This window comes from Schistocerca nitens, chromosome 2 (genome assembly GCF_023898315.1).
Source record: "Schistocerca nitens isolate TAMUIC-IGC-003100 chromosome 2, iqSchNite1.1, whole genome shotgun sequence".
In the NCBI taxonomy this organism is placed as follows: domain Eukaryota; kingdom Metazoa; phylum Arthropoda; class Insecta; order Orthoptera; family Acrididae; genus Schistocerca; species Schistocerca nitens.
This window is the reverse complement of record NC_064615.1, coordinates 578,311,372-578,335,839: the sequence shown is the minus strand read 5'-3', so window position 1 is coordinate 578,335,839 and position 24,468 is coordinate 578,311,372. Positions and strand designations below refer to the sequence as shown.

General features: G+C 39.5%; 1 protein-coding gene across 1 annotated transcript in view; it reads right to left on the bottom strand.

Moving 5' to 3' along the window:
* The window catches only part of LOC126236628 (E3 SUMO-protein ligase RanBP2), a 265,257-nt gene that overhangs the window by 148,836 nt on the left and 91,953 nt on the right, over positions 1–24,468 (bottom strand). Inside the window, exons 7-8 of the mRNA XM_049946076.1 lie at positions 23,536–23,707; positions 14,206–14,303 (exon numbers count right to left, since the gene is read on the bottom strand). Of these exons, the coding sequence (XP_049802033.1) occupies positions 14,206–14,303; positions 23,536–23,707 (270 nt within the window). The remainder of the gene's footprint in view (positions 1–14,205; positions 14,304–23,535; positions 23,708–24,468) is intronic.

Genomic DNA, 24,468 nt, shown 5'->3' with positions numbered 1-24,468 from the left:
ATATATGTATCGTGTCATGTTTATATTCGTATTAAGCACGGCAACTGACTAGATTTTTAAATCTAAGATGACTCTAATTTCTGTGCAGAATTTGATGTACTAAAGAAGCGGCCGCAAAGATTTTCAAACGGAGAAAAATTTTCGCTAAACTCTCGTTCAGAACATGTCCTATCATACGCAGTCTATTATTTGGTTCTTGTTGATCATTATCAAAGAAACAGCAGTGTAAGTAACAACAAATAGCAGTCCCTTGCCATTGTTTCGCTAATGAGACGATTCCTCTCTCCTTTTTTTATTTTTTTTTTATTGTTAGCGGCAGTAGCGCGCACAAAAGCAAGCCATGCCGCAAGCGGCGACAGGTCGTAAACACGCACTATCAGAATGCTAGAAACAATGCATGACACAATACAGTAATGCATTTTCAGCTTAGAGTGACGTAAACACCTATAACAACGAAAATGGCACTTATCAGATCGAAGCAAAATAAGCAATAGATTCAAACCAGACGAAGCACGTGAAAAAGGAAGGGTACCCGTATAAATGCGGACGGAGCGCCTGACGCATAGCAATGGCTACCTGGCAAAGCTTAACTGCTAAGCTTACGACTCGAACCAAACTACTGTAGCTGTATCGTCATTCATTCGACCTAAATTGTGTCTCATATTACAATGGACCAACTTTGTTTCGATTTGGAGGTGCGGCCTAAACCTCTTCTCTCCCCTTGAATTTCGAGTCTCTAATTTCAGGTGCGGCTTAGATTCGGGAATTTTTTTTTCCCTGATTTCGAGTCTCATTTTTCAGGTGCGGCTTAGATTCGAGTGCGGCTTATATTCGAGTAAATACGGTAACCTGTTGATGCTACGTACTGATGTGCTTGATGCTAGTACTGTAGAGCAATGAGACGCATGTCAACACAAGCACCGAAGTCAACATTACCTTCCTTCAATTGGGCCAACTGGCAGTGAATCGAGGAAGTACAGTACATACTGACAAAACTAAAATGAGCTCTAACATGGAAATTAAGCATTTCCGGACACATGTCCACATAACATCTTTTCTATATATATGTGTGTGTGTGTGTGTACCTGTCTTTTTTCTCCCTAAGGTAAGTCTTTCCACTCCTGGGATTGGAATGACTCCTTACCCTCTCCCTTAAAACCCACATCCTTTTGTGTTTCCCTCTCCTACCCTCTTTCCTGACGAAGCAACCGTTGGTTGCGAAAGCTTGAATTTTGTGTGTCTATCAACATTTCGTCTGGTAAGTTACATCACTTTCTTTTTAGATACATTTTTCCGACGTGGAATGTTTCCCTCTATTGCAGCAGGAAGTGTGTCTTACACTCTCAATGCACAATAAGCATACGTCGCCTAATAGTAAGTGTTTGTTCCCCAGCCTCAGCAAAAATGCTGGGAACAGGGCTGGTTCTAAATGTAACCGTAGCCAGCCTGACTCCTTGATGGTTAACCAAGTCAAGGATCTTCATCTCATGTGCTGACCAAGCAGATACATAAACTGTATAGCCATAATTTGGCACTATCATGCTGAAACTAAATTAGACCAGATGTGTCCAGTCCACAGCTCATGTGGTTTATACATTTTAAGATACCTAGTGCTTGAGAAACTGGTTGCAAATCTCTCACCTGTGCCAACCAACTAAAGTTCGTCCATAAATTTTGGGCTCAGGAATCTCATCACATATTTAAAAGTTAAAATTGTGAGCCTAATTTTATTTTCTAGAAGAACAAAACACACTTCTGGATTGGTTACAACTTTTACAACAGAACATTTGAAATCAGTATTGTTCAACCACTTCTCTAACCTCGTAACAATGAATCTTAACTACTGTGTGGTTGCTGGAAGGCCAGAAAAAGAGCAAAAAATTAAACTCGTTTATGAATATCAAGCACATTACAGGGTTCGTTGTTATGAACACAATACTATTAATAGCAATTAAAAAGGGGCCACAGTTAAAAGACTATACTATTCTCTTGCATAAAATAATGAGGAAAGACATTACCAAAGCTGTATGTAAACTGAAGTGGAGACTAGAAAAACCGTAATAACACTGAAACATGTCTCCGAACGCTCCATACGTGGAGCTGAGTACATAGCATCTGCGCAGGAAAGCATGCTGCACATCCACCTTCAGCATAGTCATGTTATCAATGGTGGTAATAATTATGTGAGTGATCTTTTCCGCCATAGTACAACCAGTGTCTCCTTCGCAGGTCTGGAGAATACCATTCTTCACTGCAGCAACATTTATGCACTTTGCACCTTCATCTGAAATCCTCCTGATGGTCAAGCCCTTTCACGGCTATGGGCGTACTTGTATGCCTGGTAGGTTGAGAGCCCAGGCGGCTGCGAGAGTACATGTGCGCCTGGCAGGTAGAACTTCCAGATGACTAAAGGCATTTGTTTATGCCTTGCAGGCAGGAAGGTCTGATGGCTGTCCGCAGGAGCAAGTAAATGTCCACAATAGAATGGTGACATTCTGTTGTCCAAATTCGAAATTCCTGCCAATACCATCGTTAACTGCTTTTCTTTGTAATGCCAAAAAGCGCTACGGCTTCCATTTTGCTCCTGTTGCCTTTCTGCTTATGAGTTGATTGAATAGGTGCAATTTGATTTCCTAATGTACAGAAGATAAATCACACACACACACACACACACACACACACACACACACACTCACTATCTTAAGGGCCTGAATTATCCTACAACTTACATACCAGATGTTTCGAAAGACTAACAATGTAGCAAATTATGTGCAGTTTCTCAGCAACCCATGCTGCTGCTGCTGCTGCGCGGAAGAGAAGACTGTCCAAGTTTTGAGTCACTTTAGAACCTTAAATCTTGAAACACACTGGTCCAATATTAATTAGGTTTTTTTTATAGGTACAGGCAAGCATATCACTTACGTAAATCTCACATTACAGAATTCTCCAATCACAAGTAAAAAGTTTTTATGTTTCTATACTAACTTCTCAGTAGCCCAGTATAAACTTAAACAGAAAGCTTGGATTAAATTTGTAGTTCTCTTTAGAGTTTATCGAAAACTGCAACCACTGTAACCATACAGTATTATACTGATTTTATAAATATTAATACTGAAGAGTGGTTATATGCACGCTGGAACGTGTGATTCACTGACAGTGACTACAGCCTGCAGCAATCATAGGGCTGTCAGCCATCTGCCGGTGAGGTGCCCAATACCTTTGCCCCTTTAGCCGGTAGGGCAGGCTGGTCACTCAGCCCTAGCAGGTGCGGAAGGGTTAAGCTGAATAATTTAAAGAGGGTTAGGAACGCTTGCCATGATCTTTTCTTACTATCTTTTCTAATATGGTGGCATTTCACTCCGAAGGGCTATGAGGTTTCCAACAGACTGCAAACTGACCACTCAATTATGTTCCATAATAATGATCGAATTCACGTCAGGCAATCTGGATGGCCAAATCATTTGCTCGAACGGTCCAGAAGGTTTATCAAAACAATCGCAAACAATTGTGGTCCAGTGACATGCACTGTGAGCAGTAAAAATTCCATTATTGTTTGGGAAAATGAAGTCCATGATTGGCTGCAATTTGTCTCCGAAGTAGCCAAACGTAAACATATCTACTCAATGATCAGTTCACTGGACCCAAGTACCCAGTCCATTCCATGTAAACACAGCCCATATCACTAACAGGATGCACAGCCCCTACTCAACTTGAGTCCATGGCTTTGTGGGGTCTTCACCCACACTAATCCCACTATCAGATCTTACCAACTGACATCTGGAGTTATCTTATGAGGCCATCGTTTTCCAGTCGTCTGGATTCAAAATGATATGATGCCCAGGAGAGGCACTGCAGGTGATACCATGCTTTTAGCCAACGCACTTGCATTGGTCATCTGCTGCCATAGCCCACACTGTCCTAATAGATAGGTTCTTCGTGCATCCAGCATTGGAAATTGAAATGTCGTGTGGCTAGGGCCTCCTGTCGGGTAGACCTGTCATCCTGCCACAAGTCTTGAGTTGACGCTGCTTCGGTGACTTGCGTGTTGATGATAATGATGATAGAGACAACACAAACCCAGTCCCTGAGTGGATATAATCTCTGACCGAGCCAGGAATTAAACCTGGGCCCCTTGGCATGACAGTCCATTGCGCTGACCACTCAGCTATCGGAGTGGACATCCCACATTGATTTCTGGAGTTCTCGGGCAGTTTCGCTTACCTGTTAGCACTGACAACCCTCCAGAAATGCTGCAGCTCTCTGTCAGTAAGTGAAGGTGGTTTTGTTGTTTGTGGTGAGGGGTAATGCCTGAAATCTGGTATTCTCGGCACACTCTTGACACTATGGACCTCTGAATACAGAAGTCCCTAACTATTTCTGAAATGGAATGTCCCACGCATCAATTACCACTACGCGTTCAAAGTTTTAATTCCCATTGTGTGGCCATAACCACATCAAAAATCTTTTGATCTGAATCACACTGACTATGAATGATAGCTCCACCAATACCTTGTGTACAAGGTATTACTGCCATCTGTATATGTGCATATCACTATCCCACAACTTATCATCGAACAAGAAAACATCAACTCAGCATCATGTATTGAGGAGGAAAAGTACACCTGCAAAATATCAGCCCCAGCAATCAATATAAAAAAATTTGGGCCATAATTCTGATAGAACACAGTTATGAACTTCTGAAAGTACAGCTTTTAAAATTAGTGTACACCAGTTATTTTCACTCTCTCCACCCCACTACAGTCCCCTAATGCCTGAGCATGAGGTACTGTACAACAGAGTAACAACCAGAGCCCTACTATTCATTTGATGTTGAAGGTGAGGACACATCTGCCAAACATGTTATGAAATCTTGTTTGAGAACACACTTTTCTACGTGGAAAATAGGTAAGTGATGTGTGTTTGGTACATAAAATGTCAATTTCACAAAAATATACATTTGATATTATTCAACCATATTTCTGTATTGATATTCTGCAGCTATATATAAGCCTTAAAAGCAAAATGAGTAAACTTAAGCAACTGAAGAGTTATGAAGTAAAGTTAATTACTTTCTATTTACAATTTAATGATGCCAATAACAGTGAAGGAGAGTGCATATCCTCCTTATGTACCACTACTCTTTAACAGTCAAGTTTACAATCCAGAGGAAATAACGTTCAACAGTGGTTTTAATAATGAAATGACACACTCATTTGTTTCATTCAGTTACACTGCATTTGTGAACTGCAACATAAAATGTTCAGAGCAAAAAGATCTCTGGCATAAGCTACAGGTAAGAAACTGTGCACTTTAACATAATTAACAACGCATGTTGTCAATGTCACAGCAGTATTTCAAAAACCTCTTACTCCCTCTACTGTACAGTACTTCGTGATCTCACATTACATGGCTGCAGTGGGGTGGAGCATATGACAAACAACCACTGCACGTGAAATTTAAAAGGTACATTTCAGAAGGTTATAAATGCATTCTATCAGAATATAGCCCAAATTTTCACATGGAATAAAGTGCTGTGGCAGATACCTTGCAAGTGCACTTTTTCCCCTTAAAATAAAAGGTTGAGTTGGCAATATTTCCTGTAAGATCTGTAGAAGATGATACTATGATGATAGAAACTTTTAGGAATGCTGGAGGAGTATAAATACATCAACTTCAAATAAGGCACCCTGGTCCAGAAATGAACGAGTCTAAAGTTGTTAGCGAAAATCATTCCAATACCTCTGACAGTGGAATACATGTACTAGTACTATTGGTGCTAATATTGTAGGTTACACAACTTTCAGAGGTGGTAGTATGGACCAAAACAAGAACAAGAGTCCAGTAAATATTGGCTCTAAAAATCATACCTTACAAGCTATGAGCACATTTTTATCTTCGTTAAGGTGAAACATCTTTTCTAATGAACAAGTGCTCATAGATCTAAAGGGATGCATTTTAGAGTTCACATTTACTGGACATTTATTTCTTGTTTTGTACATATGAGACCTCTGGAAGTTGCCTGCCTTGCAATCTTAGCAACAACAGTACATGTATTGCACTATCATGGTGTCACTTTTAACTTCTGATTCTGTCATTTCCGAACCAGGCTCCCTTACCTGAAATCGATACGTTTACCCTCTGACATATCTCCAAGTTTGTATCATCATGGAATCTCCCTGTATACAACATGACATGTAGATTGGAGAAGGATTCACTATGGCACGAGATTACCTGTTGAAGAAAGTACTGTCAGTAGCATGTTTACTGTGTTCATATCAGCAGATGAAGATGACATGCATTATATGCTATGCAAATCAAAAGAAGTGTAGGAATTGGAGTAATAAATGTACAAAAGGTAGAATATGTCTTAGTAGGAGACAATATGACTGGCTTATGGGTCAAGATATAATTTGAAAAGCAGTAAATTATACAAATACCTGAAGAGTATCATTGACAAAGGAGACAGAGAGCAGGAACTGTGAACAGAGCTGGTTGAACTAGAGCAGCAACAAATTAAAAAAAGGAATGAGTAAAGAGATGACTAACAAGGTGAGGCCACGACGTTGGGGTTATGAATTTACTTAGAACACCTTTTGCAGACCATTGAAACATAGTAATGTTTAAGCAGTAATGTGCACTACTCTGCCAATTCCAAGAAAATTGCAAGGGAAGTTTTATACTTGTATTGTGTACCTGGAGTATCCGTGGGTAAGTGCCAAATGTTAGAGCTCACGGTGGTCAACTGAGTGGTGTTTGAGCTTTGTAAGATGTATGTGTACAAGATGACAGTTCGCCTTCTGCTCAAACTTTCATTTTTGTAGTACAAGTGTAAATTCTGTGATATTCAAAACATTTGCACCTACACTCTTCATTCTTGCTACATTATCAATGTCTGACCACTAAGCAGGTTAACTGCCAAATGGTGCCTGCAGCTCGAAGTGTCGAGGTGCAAAGTAGTTCAGACTACTTTAACAGATTGCATGTACAGTAAAACTTGCTCAAATCAGCATGTATACAATTTGGAAATCTGCCCAACCCATATAAGTACTTCAGTCCTGAAGCATTCAGAGCACTTTTATATATGTGACTTTTGTTGTATAAAGCGGAACATGCCTAACATGGAAACTGAACACAAATTTATTTTAGAAAATACTTAATAATTCATTGTGTAATGCGGGAAAGTGCCTATACAGTACTACTATATTACAGTTCATTAGTTATCACAAGGACATTACTTTTAATGCCTGGTTAAGTGGAGCAAAACATTGAAGAGACATCCAGCACAGTGCAGTGTGGCTGGTGTGGACCTAAAAATGCGCCGCTCTGTGCAGCAACAATTAAGTTATGCTCAGTGTCGGTACAGTACATCAAAGGAAACGGTTCATTTGTCAGCGCTCTGTCTGTCGGGTTTCTTGTTTTCCTCATTGACACATGCCAGTACATACAAGAACATTGTTGCGCATCTACCAACACACTGCTGCAATGCGCACAGTGAAAGCAGTGGGTATTGTTCTGTTAAACAATGCTTTTACCTAGAGAGGTCATTATTTATTGCCAATTTCAGTTGACTAGTAGCACTTTCATAGATACGATAACATGATATTCAACAAACGGTATGTGTCGTTAACACTTAATGAAAAGATTTATGTAATCAAGGCGAGTGAGAAAGAAAAACTTGTGCACGAAATCATGCTGCGTTTCAAATGCTGTAAAACACAAATTTATGAGACTTGAAGAAACAAGGATAAGAACAGGCAGATGAAAAGAAAGGCGAAGAAGATTGGAAATGAAAAAAATTAATGAAATAGTGAGGGAATGGTTTGTAAGTGCGCAGGCAAAAAGCTTACCTCTATGTGAGGCTCTGAAAGTCGCTAAAGAGTTTGAATTACAGAGTTTAAGACATCCACAGTATGGCTGGAGGGCTTCAAAGCTAAGCACAAAATCGTGTGGAATGAAGTGTGTGGGGAAGCTAAGGATGGGTAGGAAAGTAGCAACAGAATGGAAGACAATACTGTCAAACTTCTTTCTCAGGCGTCGCCTTCAAAAACACTAGTAACTTAGGGGTGAAAAGTGCACCGGCGGAAAAATGTCCAAGGAAAGATTCATTGTACTGCTGTATGGAAACATGTTAGGTGAAATGGAGAAGCCACTGGTGATTGGAAAGGCTGGCGGGGTGGGGGGGGGGGGGGGGACAGTAAGCTTCCAGTCACATGTTGAAGCAATAGAAAGGTGTGGATGGTGAGTGGTCTTATGGAAGAATGGCTGGGCTTTTTCAATGCCAAAACGAAGAAAGGAAATCAGCTAGGTTGTTCTTTTCCTAGACAATGCAACCTACCATCCGAAAGTAAGGTTATCAAATGTGAAATTGGCTGGGTTCCCACCAGGTTCAACCAGCCTCACACAACCCATGAACCAGGGGGTTATTTACACATTCAAGTGTCATTTTAGGTGATTACTGATGCACACTCTAATTAGCAAGTGTTGAAGCCAAAAGTGCATTTGCTCTTGCACAGTCCGTTTCTGTCCTGGATGCAGTAAATTGGACTGGCTTGGCCATAAAGGAAATAAAACCTGAAACTGTAACCAAGTGCTTCAACAAAGCGGGGTTTGGGGGGGGGGGGGGGGGTCAAGAACAAGATGCTCCTATGGTCATTGAAGTTCAAGAAAATGCAGTAGCAATTGCTGAATTGATGAAAAATCTAAACATTTCAGGTAGTGCAGATTATTACATTTGAAGTGATAACTTTCTTCAACTCATTGCACTTTCACTTCAGCAACAGATTTAATAGATATCCACAACACAGAGAAAGAAGAAGAAGAAGAAGAAGAAGAAGAAGAAGAAGAAACAAAGGAAGAAGAAGAGGAGCAAAATGAGATCCCTAGAAAAATGATTATGCCTGATAAAGCATTTGCAGGCATGAACAATGTTATGCAATTTGCAGCACACACAAATTGTCCCAACTTGTTGGAACTATTGTATGGTGCAAAAAATTGCCTAGACCAAGTAATTTTGAATAGGAAACTAAAACAAGTTTCCCTCCTCGAAATGTGGCAAAAAAGTTAAATGTAAAGCAAATAAACATGGGAATAATATGTATGTACACACAATAATAAACAACTTTGAAGTTCGAGTAAAAATATAGAAATGCCATGTTATTTATCAATTAGTGTAATAGTCCAGTGTTCTATTGTCCAATATACAGTAAATGAACATCTACTGTGCTGAAGTGAAGGTACGTAAACACAGTATACGCATAAGTAAAAAAAATTTACTGTGCTTTTGTGCATGTTATCTGACAAATTTTACATAGTCCAGTGGCTTTTGTGTAATCCGGAAACTTGTCGAATTTGGGAAACTATTGTAAGTCCCAAGCAGTTCTGTTTTGAGCAAGTATTACTGTATAAGGGATTTTGCAAATCACAACAGGCATACATTTTCAGGAAAACTCTGTGCGTTTCTTCATTTACTTGTCAATAGTTATAAATATGTTTGTTCTAATAATTAAATTTAATTAAAACTATAGTCAAATGACATCAAATTCACTATAACTTCATGCAAATGCACATGGTTTTTTAAAACATTTATTTTCTCTTAAATGTCATACAAATTAAATAATATGATCTGTGACGAAAAAAATATAGATTAAAAATTAAGTTTGAGCATGAGTAGAACAGTCACCTCACCTCATGCACATTTGTCTTACGTAGTTCGAACAATAATCACATCACCACCATGAACTCTTGCATCTGGTTCCTACACACACATAAATCAGTTACATAATAGATGCGTAAAACTTCTCTTGCAATTTTCTCAGAATTGCCCGAGTATTGCACCTTACTACTTCCACACTATGTTGTTTTAATGGCCTACTATAGTTGAAGTCACCGATGACGGTGGCCAAGTTTGGGCACACCCCTTGTATATACGTCACACATTCTCCGACAGCCAATGAGCATTCTGTAGTGGTTCCGTGCTCTCCTGTGAATGTCTTAGCCAGTGCGAAGTTTAATGTGATAGTAGTGAGTTATTTAGTGAATTTTTATTCAATTTGCTGCGAGTTGTTACAGCTGATTGTGGTGGTGACAAATTCTGCAAAATCAAATGAGACATAATATGCGGTATACACGCTTTCTTGAAGCACAGAGCATGTGTATGCACTTACCGCAGTTGTCGCTTTGAACTAGCAACAATGCAATTTCCATATGTATCTCGAGCTGTGCTAACTGTCATCATTCGTGGATTAAACTATAAAGGAGTACAAAGTCTGAAGTAAATCTGTGATCTCAACATCGCAGCCTCCCCTTGTAAGAATACCAAGAGAGTAATATATGAACCAACATATATGGTATTTGAAGTGCAAGAATATGGCGAATTACAAGTAAGAATAAAAAAGGAAAAGAAATGCTGAAAATGCTGTTGTGAGTTAACAAGAGGAATGGACAAGGAATCATGAAGTAATTGAGACAATGGGAAGTGAAACAGATAGCCCATGTGGTTTGGTAATGTGAGAGAGCAAGATGGACCCATTCTACTTGTTCTTTTTTTTTTCATGATGATCAACATCACAGTTGAACAGGCATGCTGTTTTGCTTACTATTATTTTCTCTCTTCTGATTCTGCTCCCTTTCACAATAGTTACTTTCATAATTGATTTTGTTTTAATAATAGCATGCATACAACAAGAACAAAAAAACAGCTACATTACTATTTGAGCAGAAATTAATAAATTCATGATGTAATTTCCCAATTACTGATGACAATAGTCTAAATAGTTTACCTGGAAATAATTTTTATATACTCATAACTGGAGAGCTGCATCAAACCAGTCTCAGGACTGAAGACCACAACAACAACAACTACTACTACTACTACTACTACTACTACTCATAACTGAAGTCAGGTAAGGGCACATGGGAGTTTAAATTCTTAATGAGCAATTGCTGCTTATAAATTTATACAGTTCATCTGAAACCCTTCACTCTTTTCTGTAAACATTTAACTTTTCTGAAAAATGTTCTATTTCAAAAATCATCTATAATCAATGTTCTTGTGCTTCAAAACATTCCAATCTTAAATAACAGTTTCTAAAATCTAATAACACAGTTTTGTAGCTCGAATTTTTCAGATTCCACGTATGTCTGATTTCAGTGGACAACCTTGTTACTTCGCCAATTGTTTGAACTGTAAAATTTCTTTTTTGCATGTCTATTCAGCAGTACACGTCACTAAAGCCATCATTCACCTCTGTCATCTATGGTTCATGGTGCACCGCAGTTGCCTCGCACAGGTTTCGGGTAGCGCCACTTTGCCACTGTATATTTTAACCACAGTAGTGCACAAACAAATTACAAACTTAACCATTTAAGAAATACTTCCACCCTTGGCCCAAAATACAAGGATCATGACCTTCTGGACAACAGATAAATCGCGCCGTTTCTGCATTATGACAATGGCTGCACTATTTTCCTTGTAACTATTCCAGTGGCTGCGGTAAGGTTCCGAGCAAGGCTAACTGCAGTACTCCGTGGCCATCTGCGGGCACTCATGGTGAGATATCAGTGTTCTTGTGGTGTTTTACACTGCAGATGTCTCGTATTGCAGTGCCTGGACATGTTTCCTGTCTGCTGGAATTGTTATCATAATCCTGAGATTACACTTTGTGGCACACGCAGGGCCCATGCTATGACCTGCTGCGTTTGACCAGCCTCCAGTCGCCCTAGTATTCTATCCCTCGTAATGTCATCAATGTGTGTTCTTTGAGCCATTTTCAACACACAGTACCATTAGCACATCTGGAAATGTCTGCACACTTACTCCTTGCACCGTACTCTGACATGCACCAACACACCTCTGCGTATGTGGACTGCTCACCTCTGCGTATGTGGACTGCTGCCAGCGCCACTGTGCGATGACCGCATAGTCATACCCCGAGGTGATTTAAACCCGCAAACCGCACACCAGAGTGTTGTTTCACCATGTATCAGCATTATCCTTAATTTATGAGTGTGAGTGTATATGATTGTTAAGTATAGAGCTATTGCATCAGCATCCTCTGAAAGGAACCTAATTGGTATACAGTCTGGACCAGAAGACTTGCATTTATTAAGTGATTTAAGTTGTTTCACTACTCCGAGGATATCTACCCCTATGTTACTAATGTTGTCAGATGTCCTTGATTCAAATTCTGGAATATTTACTTTGTCTTCTTCTGTGAAGGCATTTCAGAAGGGTGTGTTAAGTAACTCTGCTTTGGCAACACTGTCTTCAATAGTATCTCAATTGCCATCTCGCAGAGAAGGCTTTGATTGTGTCTTGCTGCCAGCATACCTCACATACAACCAGAATCTCTCTGGATTTTCTGCCAGGTTTCGAGATAAAGTTTCATTGTGGAAACTATTAAAGCATCTCGCATGAAGTTGGCACTAAATTTCGAACTTCTGTAAAAGATCGCCAATCTTGGAGATTTTGCATCTGTTTAAATTTGATAAGGTTTCTGGTGACAATATTCGTAACAATATTTCAAGTTAACTATTACAGTGTCGTGTTTATCATTTAAGAAAATTGTCACAAAACCAAATGATTGCAGGAAAAGTGAAGCCAAGAAAAGCAGTTACAAAACTGAAAAAACAGGTCAGTAACAGTACACACGAGTTCACATGCTTTTAAGTCCACTTCAAAAAACCAAATCTTTTGTTTTTGTTCTTAAATCGAAGCTTGAAGTGTTCAAAAAAAATTAATAGTTAAAAGAACTGGACACTGGGCAGTTGTTTGGAAACCTACTTTAGGATCCCTCAATGTGTGGCTACTCCCATTTTTCGGCTACTTTCACACGTTCAATGTCTTCCTTAGAGTCTCATTGGAGACATATGGAGTACAACTGTTTTTTGAGTTGGCAGCTCTGCTCGAAGATACGCTTGTCAGTGCTCATAAGTATTCCCTTGTATATCTTTAGCTTTCAATTATTATTTGCTTAGAAACTTTTCTATTTGCTGCAGCATTATGATTTAGACATAAGAAGGAATCGAGGTGATATAAAGACGATGAGAAACAGTTTGGGCTACCCTCTTCTGTAGAGCTTCTACAGATGACACTCCATAGCATGGGTTTTGTGATGGTTATGTAAACTCAGTCTGGATACAGGAAAGCACATGAAACTGATGCAGTTTGTGTTCATGATCAATCCCTGGGATTTGCAGTTTCAGAAGCAATTAGGCCCATCTCCAGGGACTTAAATAACAGTAAACTATTATCATGGTGCTTACATATGATGACTTAAAATAAGATTGAATGTTTTGAACATTCGATATGGGAAAATCTACCAAAAATAGTTCTTATTGGATTCAAAACAATGATATTACGTGTGTTGCATGGTGCAATTTGTTTTAATAGTGGGGCAGTTAGCAGGTATGAAGTTCTAGAGTGACTTGCAATTTAGTCAGATTTCAATATGAGACTCTCTGATGGCAACTGATTTCTTGACAGTGGCCTAAGTCAGTCCTTGTGAGAACTAGAGAGACCAGAATAACAAGTAAAAAAATGAAAAGGGAGAGTGAAAATTAAGCACGAATAAACCAAAAAGATTATATAACTGGAATTAGGAACAACAAAGATGAGGCACAGATCAAATATAAATTGAATTTCCAAATAATTAAATTTTCTGACATGTTTAAGCACAAAATATATCCGAGCCAGAGTTAAGTCTTTTGGGATGTTTCAGGAAACTATTTGGAGGAAACTAAGACATACTGATTAAGTATTAAAAATGAGCCTGAATTTTGATTATCAGTTGTAAATATTTCTACAATAAAAACTTGTGACAAAAGACATGACTACAGCCTACTTTTTAGACAAACATGTTGTTAATATGTACATAAAGTTTCAAACATCTGATTAAGGAAGTCAGTGCATGGATTCCAAGTAAAGACTGGCAAATAAAACATAATTTCCTGATAGTTACTAGGTGAACTAATGTAATTAACTACATTACAAAATGCTGGATGAGAAACACTCCTATTGTCCTATAATTTTTATTCTGCTAAGACTTCAAATTTTTTAGTTTGAGGCGTGTGAACTTTATGAAAATTGCAAGCATTTTTCCTATCTGATTAATATTTGTCTAACAATTAAAATTGAGATTTCTGTTTACTGGATGAATATTTTGAAATAAGCCATTAGTGCTAAAAAGAAACATTTCAGTAACTGACCTGAAAAACCCTTTCCCGCCAATTTCCAGAGCAATACTGTGTTATTCTGTCCAAGAACTGAGAACGACGTTCATGAAGCATAGCCAGGAGAACATGTCCTGAAATAAAATTAACAGGATCAGATAAATGCTTTACTCAAAATTGTAAAATCAGTTACTATATTGATGGAACAGACAGAAAATTATTCATCATTTAACCCCTTAACAATGATTTTTTACCGAACTATGTTCCAAAATACACTATCTTTGCTGAATGAGGATCATCATTTAATGACTGACATTACATATGAACATACAAAGATAGCTCTTAAACCTCAAAATAAGGAGTTACAAATTTTTGAAGATAGCAACAAATAACATCCAAAGTTTACCTGTGCACTGGGCTGTGACTGAAGTATCTTGAAACTTTTTTTTAATTTTCTATGTAGATATGTCGTCGAAATATTAATTTCGCAATGGCTATAAATGTCTGTAGCTATGTGTAACCACAAAAGTAAGGAACAATGTGCAGGGTGGCATCAGTCTTCACAACAGTATCTTGATTCCCTTCTCACCTATTTCCCATCTGCATCCCATACTCGACTGCACACTGCACATGTCCTCATTGGATGTTGGTTCTTCACAGTGGGTGAAATTATTGATGGAAAATACTGATCAATCAGATGCCTGCGACTGGTGCTTGAACATGGATGACCTGCTACTTTTGAAGACAGAACCCTAAAGGATTTGTTTTTACCACCACGTTTTTTTTAACAGGGCGTATACAATCCACAAAGTAAATCCTGCGAGATGGAAAAACCTCCTCCCTCTTTCACGAGTCACTGGGTTGTTAGCCACATGCTGATCTACCTTGCCTACTCCGCCCTTTGTGTCATTGTATGCCACAGCAGCCACTGGTTTCAATACTTCTTTGTGTCATTTCTCTACAGCTTTCATTTCAGCATTGTGAACTGTTGTCAAAATAGAAACATCTCTTTTGTCCTTCCAGTGAATGCTGTCACTCTTCCCCTCTGAAAAGCAATGATTTCCCCTTCTTTAGTTTTTATGAGGAAATGATGGAGGCATGTTTCTTCCTGATGGCTGCACAGCTCCGTACATATCAGTTCTCTGAGCAGCAAGTAAATCATCAAGTTGAGGAGATATGCAAGGATTATCAATGGTAAGGCAACAGCCTTTATTCAGAAATGGTTCTATCAGCATCCTCACAATTTAAGGTGACTGTAGCATATCATAACATAGTTCGTCGAATTTAGTTCTTTTTCCTGTATAGATAATGAGAGACCCCACACACCCAGTTTGGGACTTCCATAACATGAATGTCTTTATGCCAAACCTTGCCCTTTTCATTGGTAGATATACTAACCACCCAAGTCTCCCTGCATATAATACTGAACTCTCACTGATTATTACATCTCTACCTGGTGTGCACAAACTTTTGAATACGTTGTTGAGATGTTGATGTACAAATGAAATTTTATTTGGCTTTGAAGGTGGGTGTTTCACAGTATTGTACGCCGAATTGTCCAAAAAATGGAGGCCCTTTTTGAGAATCATAAATCAAGAAACCCAACACCTGTTGAAATATCAGTGTAATGAGCATTGATGTTTTGTCCATTACATTTGATAGTTTGGTTTCATCACAAGACTTTGTAGCAGATAACAGTGAAACACATTTCGTCACTGGTAGTCTCTTTCCAATGGGAAATATGTTGACTTTAAATATACTTGTTTGCCTCTGTGACAACGATGTTTACTGGGTAATCATCAGTGACCTGATCCACGTAACACAATATTATCAGCACAGTTGTTCACTTGATGAATTACACTCTTTCTGTGAATGGAAATAGTGGTGGCACTTGCTGGAGCACAATAGACAGATTTGTCTTATACAACTGGCGAGCACATGTCAAATGGTCATCTGATGAACTTTCTCCTATGAAGTAATACCACACTCTTCTTCACTTTCTGACTCACTAAATTAAATGACAAATTCAGTATCATTACAGTCATCCTTTTTCAGACGCACTACCTATACAATAAAGGACAGAGGCTGAAAACAAGCATTTTGTTCTGAAGTATCTAAAGCTGCAGAGCTGCAGACAGTGAAGACAGTATCTAGTGTCAACCATCTCAAGCAAAATACAACAGCCAGACTACAAATGTAAGACTGGATGCTCTCTAGTGGCCGAACCATTAACTGCCAGTACTGAAACTGATATAAATGAGGTTTTATTTTTTCAAAGTTTTGTTGTCATGTTGTTCAGGTAAAGGCGGGATTTTAGTTTCCGAAAAAGAAAAAAAAAAAGAGAGAGAGAGAGAATGAACTCTGGACTTTTTGTTAAGTGGTCAAACCCCAGTATGTCCAAACTTTTCTTGAGAGGTACACACTGACTGTCGTCATGTTTTCAGTTCACAATAGTTTATAGCACACACAAAATGCCATGGCCGCTAGAGGCGCAGTTGACTGGGAAAGCATGGGGAGAGCAACAGTGGTGGGGGACCGCTCAAAGCGCTATAAGGGAAATGCAGGGTGCTGGAGGGGAAGTCTATGTTCATATTTTTTTAAAACTATAAAGCGGGATTCCTTCATGCCCACATGCATGGTGACCATTCAAAATAATCTACTGTCACCTCTTCTTTCATTAGCATTTAAAAAGTATTCTGTTGAAAATACAGTGATTTATTTTCGCCTGGCTTGTTAACCATTTGCAACTTCCACAGAAATGTAGTTAACCATTTGCAACTTTCACAGAAGCATCATGAATGTCGAATTTTGAGTAAAACCTACACATTTCTCTGGTTGTCATGTCAAAATTTGCTTCTTTGCCAAAACACAGTGAGTTTACACTGCCTCACCTCACTAACATGTTGTGCAGACTAAATTACTATGTGAGGAACTGAGGAAAAGTAAAGTCAGTAGCTTATGAAAACGCACATTCTCGGTTTCCAAGAAAGTTTAATGTCTTCACATATTTTGCTCCAAAATCCATAGCATTTCTCATTTCACCAGCTATCCGTGGCCCTCCAAAATTACATTCTTTCAGCGAAAAGGTCTGTAGCTATTGGAATAACACAGTAGACAATGAAGTTTTACATAATAATGATATGGTAAAATACTCTCCTTTTTGTGTGCTATCATTTTCAAAAATCTCATTTCAATATCTGAAACTGTTTATGAAATATGAGGAATGTTGTGGATATTTTACTCTGGTTTTATTGCTGGCGGGGCGTGATCACAAATGAGTGCACTACACAAGATCAATTTTTTCAAGATTGGTGACAAATAGAGACCTCCACCCAAGCCTAAAGAAAAATTCACTATGTCAGCTAAATTTCATATGCAACAATACATTATGTAAATATAATAGAGGGAAACATTCCACGCGGGAAAAATATATCTAAAAACAAAGATGATGTGACTTACCATACGAAAGCGCTGGCAGGTCGATAGACACACAAACAAACACAATCATACACACAAAATTCTAGCTTTCGCAACCAACGGTTGCTTCGTCAGGAAAGAGGGTAGGAGAGGGAAACACAAAAGGATGTGGGTTTTAAGGGAGAGGGTAAGGAGTCATTCCAATCCCGGGAGCGGAAAGACTTACCTTAGGGGGGAAAAAAGGACAGGTATACACTGTGCATGTGTGGTTGGATATGGGTGTGTGCGTGCGAGTGTATACCTGTCCTTTTTTCCCCCTAAGGTAAGTCTTTCCGCTCCCGGGATTGGAATGACTCCTTACCCTCTCCCTTAAAACCCACATCCTTTCGTGTTTCCCTCCCCTTCCCTCTTTCCTGATGAAGCAACCGTTGGTTGCGAAAGCTAGAATTTTGTGTGTATGTGTGTCTATCAACCTGCCAGCGCTTTCGTATGGTAAGTCACATCATCTTTGTTTTTAAATACACTATGTAATATGCACCAAATGCAAAATCACAGCGACCTCTAGTTTTCATTGCACATTTTTCCGAATCTCGCACAGTATCATACTTTCACGTAAGTATGACAATAACTATGACGCTTAACGAGATGATGAGCACATCATGAAGTTGACATAGAGAGCTATAAGTGTAGCAAAAATTAAACTTTTTTACTGAAGAATTTCTTTAGAGTCATTTGAGAAAGACTGCAGAGTGCGTGCCTCAAACTCTGTAATCACTGACCAACCCAAAGGTGAGAAACACTTATCAGCCTCTCCTTCCAAACAAACGAACTAGTCCAGTGCTTTGGATGAAAACTGGTCACTGCCCATCTGGCATTGTATCCTGTGCAAGCTGTAACTGAAAGTCTTACTTTTCTATCTTGTTGCTACAAAAAGAATATGTTGTTTATAAACAAAATTAGAGCAAAAATTTAGCAGCAACCTTACTTTTCACACAGTATATCCATGTACATAATGAATTTATACATTTTGCTTTCTAAACACACACATCTTTGTGTCAAAAAGGTTGTACAATTGTTGAACATCACTTTACAACGTAACTTAACAATAAGATCAGTTCAACGTAACTTAACAACAAGCTCAGTTCATTCATTTTGAAAAAATAACTTCAAATAATTATGAGTAACAACAAAAATGTAGCTATGAGGTTTCACTTATGGAGAGTTATTTTTTTTACACCTTTCTGTTTGTAGTTATCTGTATTTATTCAACTTGTCTCCGTAAAGGAGGAAAATCTTCACATGTTAATCGCCCACATGGGATGGGAGCGGTAATCTGGAGAGTGTGGGGAAGGGGAAGGTTGCTTGAATTGGGAGAGGGGACCCAACAGTGGGGTCAGCAGTCCCATTGGATTAGGGAAGGAAGTTGGCCATGCTTTCTCAAAGGAACCCTCCCGGCATTTGCCTGAAGCTATTTAGGGAAATCAAGAAAAGCCTAAATCATGATGGCCGGATGCGGGTTTGAACAGTCATCCTCCTGAATATGAGTCCAGTGTGCTAACCACACCTTGCTCGGTGAAGGGGAAGGGACAATAGTTTACGGCTGGGGGGGATTGGAGGAACACCGCCTGGCGGATTGTGTAGTGACTAGAATGCCGACAGGTGAAGCGTCAGGAGGTTGGGTGGGCAGGGAGGTGGGGGAAAAGGATCGAAAAGGAGAGGAGTGGGGAAAAATTGGCAGGTATGTTGGCCAAGGGCAGCAAACAAAGTGGCTGGGAGACAAGATTATGGAGTGGATGACAGGAAAGAGGGGGTGGAAACTTGGGTGTAGGTGTGGGAACAATGTTACTGTAGGCTCAGGCCAGGATAATTAACAGAAACAGAGAACACATTTTAAGGATAACTCCCATCTGTACAATTCAGAAAAGCTGGTGGTGGAAGGGAGAATCCAGATGGCTCGGGCAGTGAAGTAGCCACCGAAATCAAGCATTTTAGGCTCAGCTGTATATTGTGCCATCTGGTGGTCAAGTTTGCCCTTGGCCACAGTTCGGCAGTGGCAATTCCTCATGGCGGACAGCTGTTTGGTAGTCATAACAATACAAAAAGCTGTGGAATTGTTGCAGCAGAGCTGGTAAATGATACGGCTGCTTTCACAGGTGGCCCAGACCCTGATAAACCGATGGAATAGGAAGTGCTAGCTGGGTGGATCGAGCAGGTCTTGCACATCAGTCGTACACAGGGATATGATCCTTGTGGCAAGGGGTTGGTATTGGGAGTGGCACAGGCCTGGACTAGGATGTGTGGATGTTGGGCAGGCAACGGAACACCACTTGAAGAGGGGTCTCAAGGATCTCTGATAGTATGTCCCTTATTTCAGAGCATGATGATATAGGTAATTGAAGCACTGGCAAAGAATGTAGTTTGGTTGTTTCAATTCAGGGCGGTATTGGCTGATGAGGGGGCACCCTTTTGTGGCCAGTTCTTTGAGTTGATGGGAGGATTTGGGGTGTGAGGAGAAATGGCATGGGAGATCAGTCTGCGGACTAGGTCTGGGGGATAATGCCTACCTTTTGATCCTTATCAACAGTAACAAGAACTCCCTTGTTCAGTATGCACTGTTCACATTGACAAATAGTTCCAAAATAAGCAATAAGTGGCAGAAAAAACCAGGAGGGACCACGGATTGTGGTCTGTCAGTTACCCACTGAATGTGAACCACACTACTTGCCTTTACATGAACATAATATGTTTTCACAATTACAAACAATAGCATTGTCAGAGAAAATACTGTTGCACCTGACATGTAAAGTGTACTACAACACAAGAGTTTAAGTTCATTCACACTCTTGATCAAATGAGCACAATCTCTTCAAGCTCCCCCCTCCCTCCCCTCCTTTTTTTTAAAGCTAGTGATATCCATTTTGAGTGCACTAGCTAGAACGCTTGCATCTGCTGGCCATTCCTGTTCCAGTCAAATGACCAGTGGCTCCATTTGCTCCAGGTGGCCTACTACAGGAGGTCTAGTACCAGAGAGATCTTGAGGGAGCACAATAACTCTCACCAGTCACCCTGCTCAGCTGAGCAGCTCTACTACAGAGTCATTCTTTTCTGCAACAATGCCATTCATCCAGTTTATTCTGTAAGAATGATTCTATGATAACTGCTCTAGCATTTCCCACTCTACGATCTCAAATTTTGTTCAAATTTGGTGTGCCAGTTTGCTGAACGGGCAAAAGATGTGCCGGACCGAGACTAACTCGGGACCTTTGCCTTTCGCGGGCAAGTGCTCTACCAACTGAGCTACCCAAGCACGACTCGCTCCCCGCCCTCACAGCTTTACTTCTGCCAGCACCTCACCTCCTACCTTCCAAACTTTACAGAAGCTCTCCTGCGAACCTTGCAGAACTAGCACTCCTGAAAGAAAGGATATTGCGCGGACATGGCTTAGCCACAACCTGGGGGATGTTTCCAGAATTCTGGAAAGAAAGGATATTGCGCAGACATGGCTTAGCCACAGCCTGGGGGATGTTTCCAGATTTCTGGAAACGTCCCCAGGCTGTGGCTAAGGCATGTCTGCGCAATATCCTTTCTTTCAGGAGTGCTAGTTCTGCAAGGTTCGCAGGAGAGCTTCTGTAAAGTAATCTATAAAACTAAACCACTTGAGACAATCACCCATCATGTAAAAAGTACCTGCAGACACACTGAGGTTTTATTACACCAGAGACTTCTCTTGTCCAACATTTAGAGGATTTTAGTATAAAATGGGGACAACTTGTCAAAGGATCATTCTCTTCTATTGATAAAACCACTTTCTTGTTAATCACACACTAGGTTTTTACCAGTACAAGCAACCACACATGTGTATGTCACATATGATGAATCTCTGCTGTTTTAAACCATATGACTCCAGAGAGGATGCTAAATTTATCTGTGATATTCAGTCATGGGGCTTGATCTGTCGTCCCAAACCGCACTGACAAAGTTACTGGCTCGCTGCAGTGCTCAATTCTTACAACCCAGTTGACTCACTAAACAGAACAATTAACAGACAAATTGCACTTAATACTTTAAAAGTGTTCCATCTTGGTTAAACCCATGGTGGTAGATGTTAGCTGTGGTTTCACCAAAACACTCTTGAAAAATTTAAATCTCTTCCCTGATGTGCCTTTCCCCCTCTGCTTCTCCTCCTCCTCTATCTTCCACCTGCTCCCCACACCCCTTCCACTTACACTTGCCTCGCCGCACCCTCTTCACCTGCATTGTACACCTCCCTCTCCCTCCAACCCCTGCAATTCCATCTCCCTCTCTGTCAATCTCTTCATCCGTCTTCTCTTTCTGTGCATCTCTTCATACCCACTTTTCTCTATACATCTCCCTCTCCCCTGTCTCAGTCCAACCCCGACATGTTGGCAGCTGTAATCAATTTGAACTCTAGAATATTTATTGCATCTTCAGCAAAAGAATTTCAGAAATTAGTGTTTTGTAACTCTGCTTCAGTGTTGCTGTCATCACTAACATTACCAATGCAGTCACATGCCAAACCTACCACTCCAATGTGGTGTAGGTGGTTCTTACCTCCACAGTATTCGTTTCAGACAATAAGTGATGCAAGTTTGGTTGACATTGATCCAGTTGTTAGGAGGGCGTGTGATACATAATTTTTAATAAGTCTACAAACTGAACTATTTTATATGAACTGTGATCAACGATTATCCTTTTTAGTTTGTTTTTGAATAACTTTTGTTTATTGGTGTTCTGCCTTATTTAAGCTTATCAACATATTCAATGATGTGACTGCATTGGTAATGTTAGTGATGACAGCAACACTGAAGCAGAGTTACAAAACACTAATTTCTGAAATTCTTTTGCTGAAGATGCAATAAATATTCTAGAGTTCAAATTGATTACAGCTGCCAACATGTTTAACTTAAGAAGTAGATACCCTCTGCATAGCGTAGCAAATTAAGTCACCCAAAGGGAATTCTTGTAATCCAGATTGTATATCAAGTATGTTCCTTTCAGAACATGCTAATGAAATATCTCCATTTTTGGCCATCCTTTACAACTACTCGCTCGACGAAAAACCCCTACTTAAATATTGGAAAGTGCAAATGTTCCATCACTACAAAAGAAAGGAAATAGAAACAATCTGCTGACTTATAGAACCATATCACTGACACCAATTTTCAGCAGGATTTTGGAACGTATACTGTGTTCAAACATTATGAAATACCTCTAACAATACAATCTGGTGATACATAGCCAGCAATGAGTCAAGACAATATCCTTCTAGTGAAATGCAACTGGTTCTTTATTCACATGAAGTAATGTGTGCTATCAACAGGGAATCTCAAGTTAATACCATCACTACCCAAGTTCTATTGGTTGGTTGTTACTGTTGATCAGTGGAGCACCTGTGTTACTGGCAGGTTTTTAATAATGCCATTTTGGGCCCAAAAAGAGCCAATAAAAAGACAGTTAGCCCAAGAACTGCATTCATGCCTTAGCAATATTAAAGAATGAGTATACAAGGCACCACAGTTTCCCTATTGTTTTGCTTGAACACCTTTTCCTCAGTGTGTTGCTGATCTTCACACTGATTATTTTCTTAGCATCAACATGACACATTCAGTTAACCTAATCTAGCAATTCTCACACACAAATTAAATTGTTACAGTTAACAATGGTTACACAAAACTCACAGGTTGCCAAATCTGAGTACAACCAAGAATAAAGCTCGTGTTTAGCTATGTGTCAGTATGAACTATGATTCCTGCTAAATTTTTGAAGATACAACATTACAAACACCTTTAACAACAAAATCATTATGTCAGGAAATACTTAACATCAAAATACTAAGCATCGATACTTGCAACTTAGGTATATCATTTATTTAATTCACTACAATGTGGATTACAGATCTTAATAACATTTTAAATGGATAATGCTCACCTGCCTGACTGATGCGGAATGCAGCTTCCTTGCTCCACTGATTAACGATCTTTCGACGAGATTCAGATGCCTTAACTGTGCCAATATTAGAAACATCAGGAGGTGGGCCCAAAGCGTGCAGCAGAAGAGGAATTGCCATGCGGCACATTTCACGCCAATTAGTTTGATCCTGCTAGATATGAGACAATCAAGTTACATTGCTGCTCTTCCTTGAACTAATTATCAAACAATGTTTACCAGCGAATACATCATAAATTAAAAAGTGCAACCTTTAGAGAGCAAGTTAACATACTCAACAATTCATCTATGTTTAAATGTGGGTGAAATTGACAACATAAAGACATATTAAGTAATGGGCAAGCTCCTCAGAATGCAATCATATTGGACTGTGCACAGCACTACTCTCAAAAATAATTATATTAAATTTGAAGTTGTCACACATTATTCACACAAACCATAAAAGAGGCACAATATCTGCACTGTTTCTTCCTAATATTATCAGTGTGGGACAAATAGCATTATGTGGTGAAGTACAATGAAAAGGCAGAACAACGGGAAGTAACAACAACTGTAGCAGTCATCACAATTTCTATGGATTTCAACTGTGCTTGTCAACATACTGAGACATGCTAAGTCATAGCAATTTATTTCATCCATGAGTAACACAGAATTCTTATAAGACTGGGCCCAAAACATGGTACACAATGTGTCTCATCCACTTTTCCATCATCAGTCTTCAGACAGGTTTGATGTAGATCACCACAACTTCCTCTCCTGTGCCAATTTCTTCATCTGAATAGCAAATACACCCAAAATCCTCAATTATTGGTTGGATGTAATCCAATCTCTGTCTTCACCTACAATTTTTACCATCTAGTACATAGAAGTTATTTCTTAATGCCTTTACATGTCCTGTCATCCTCTTTCTTCTTT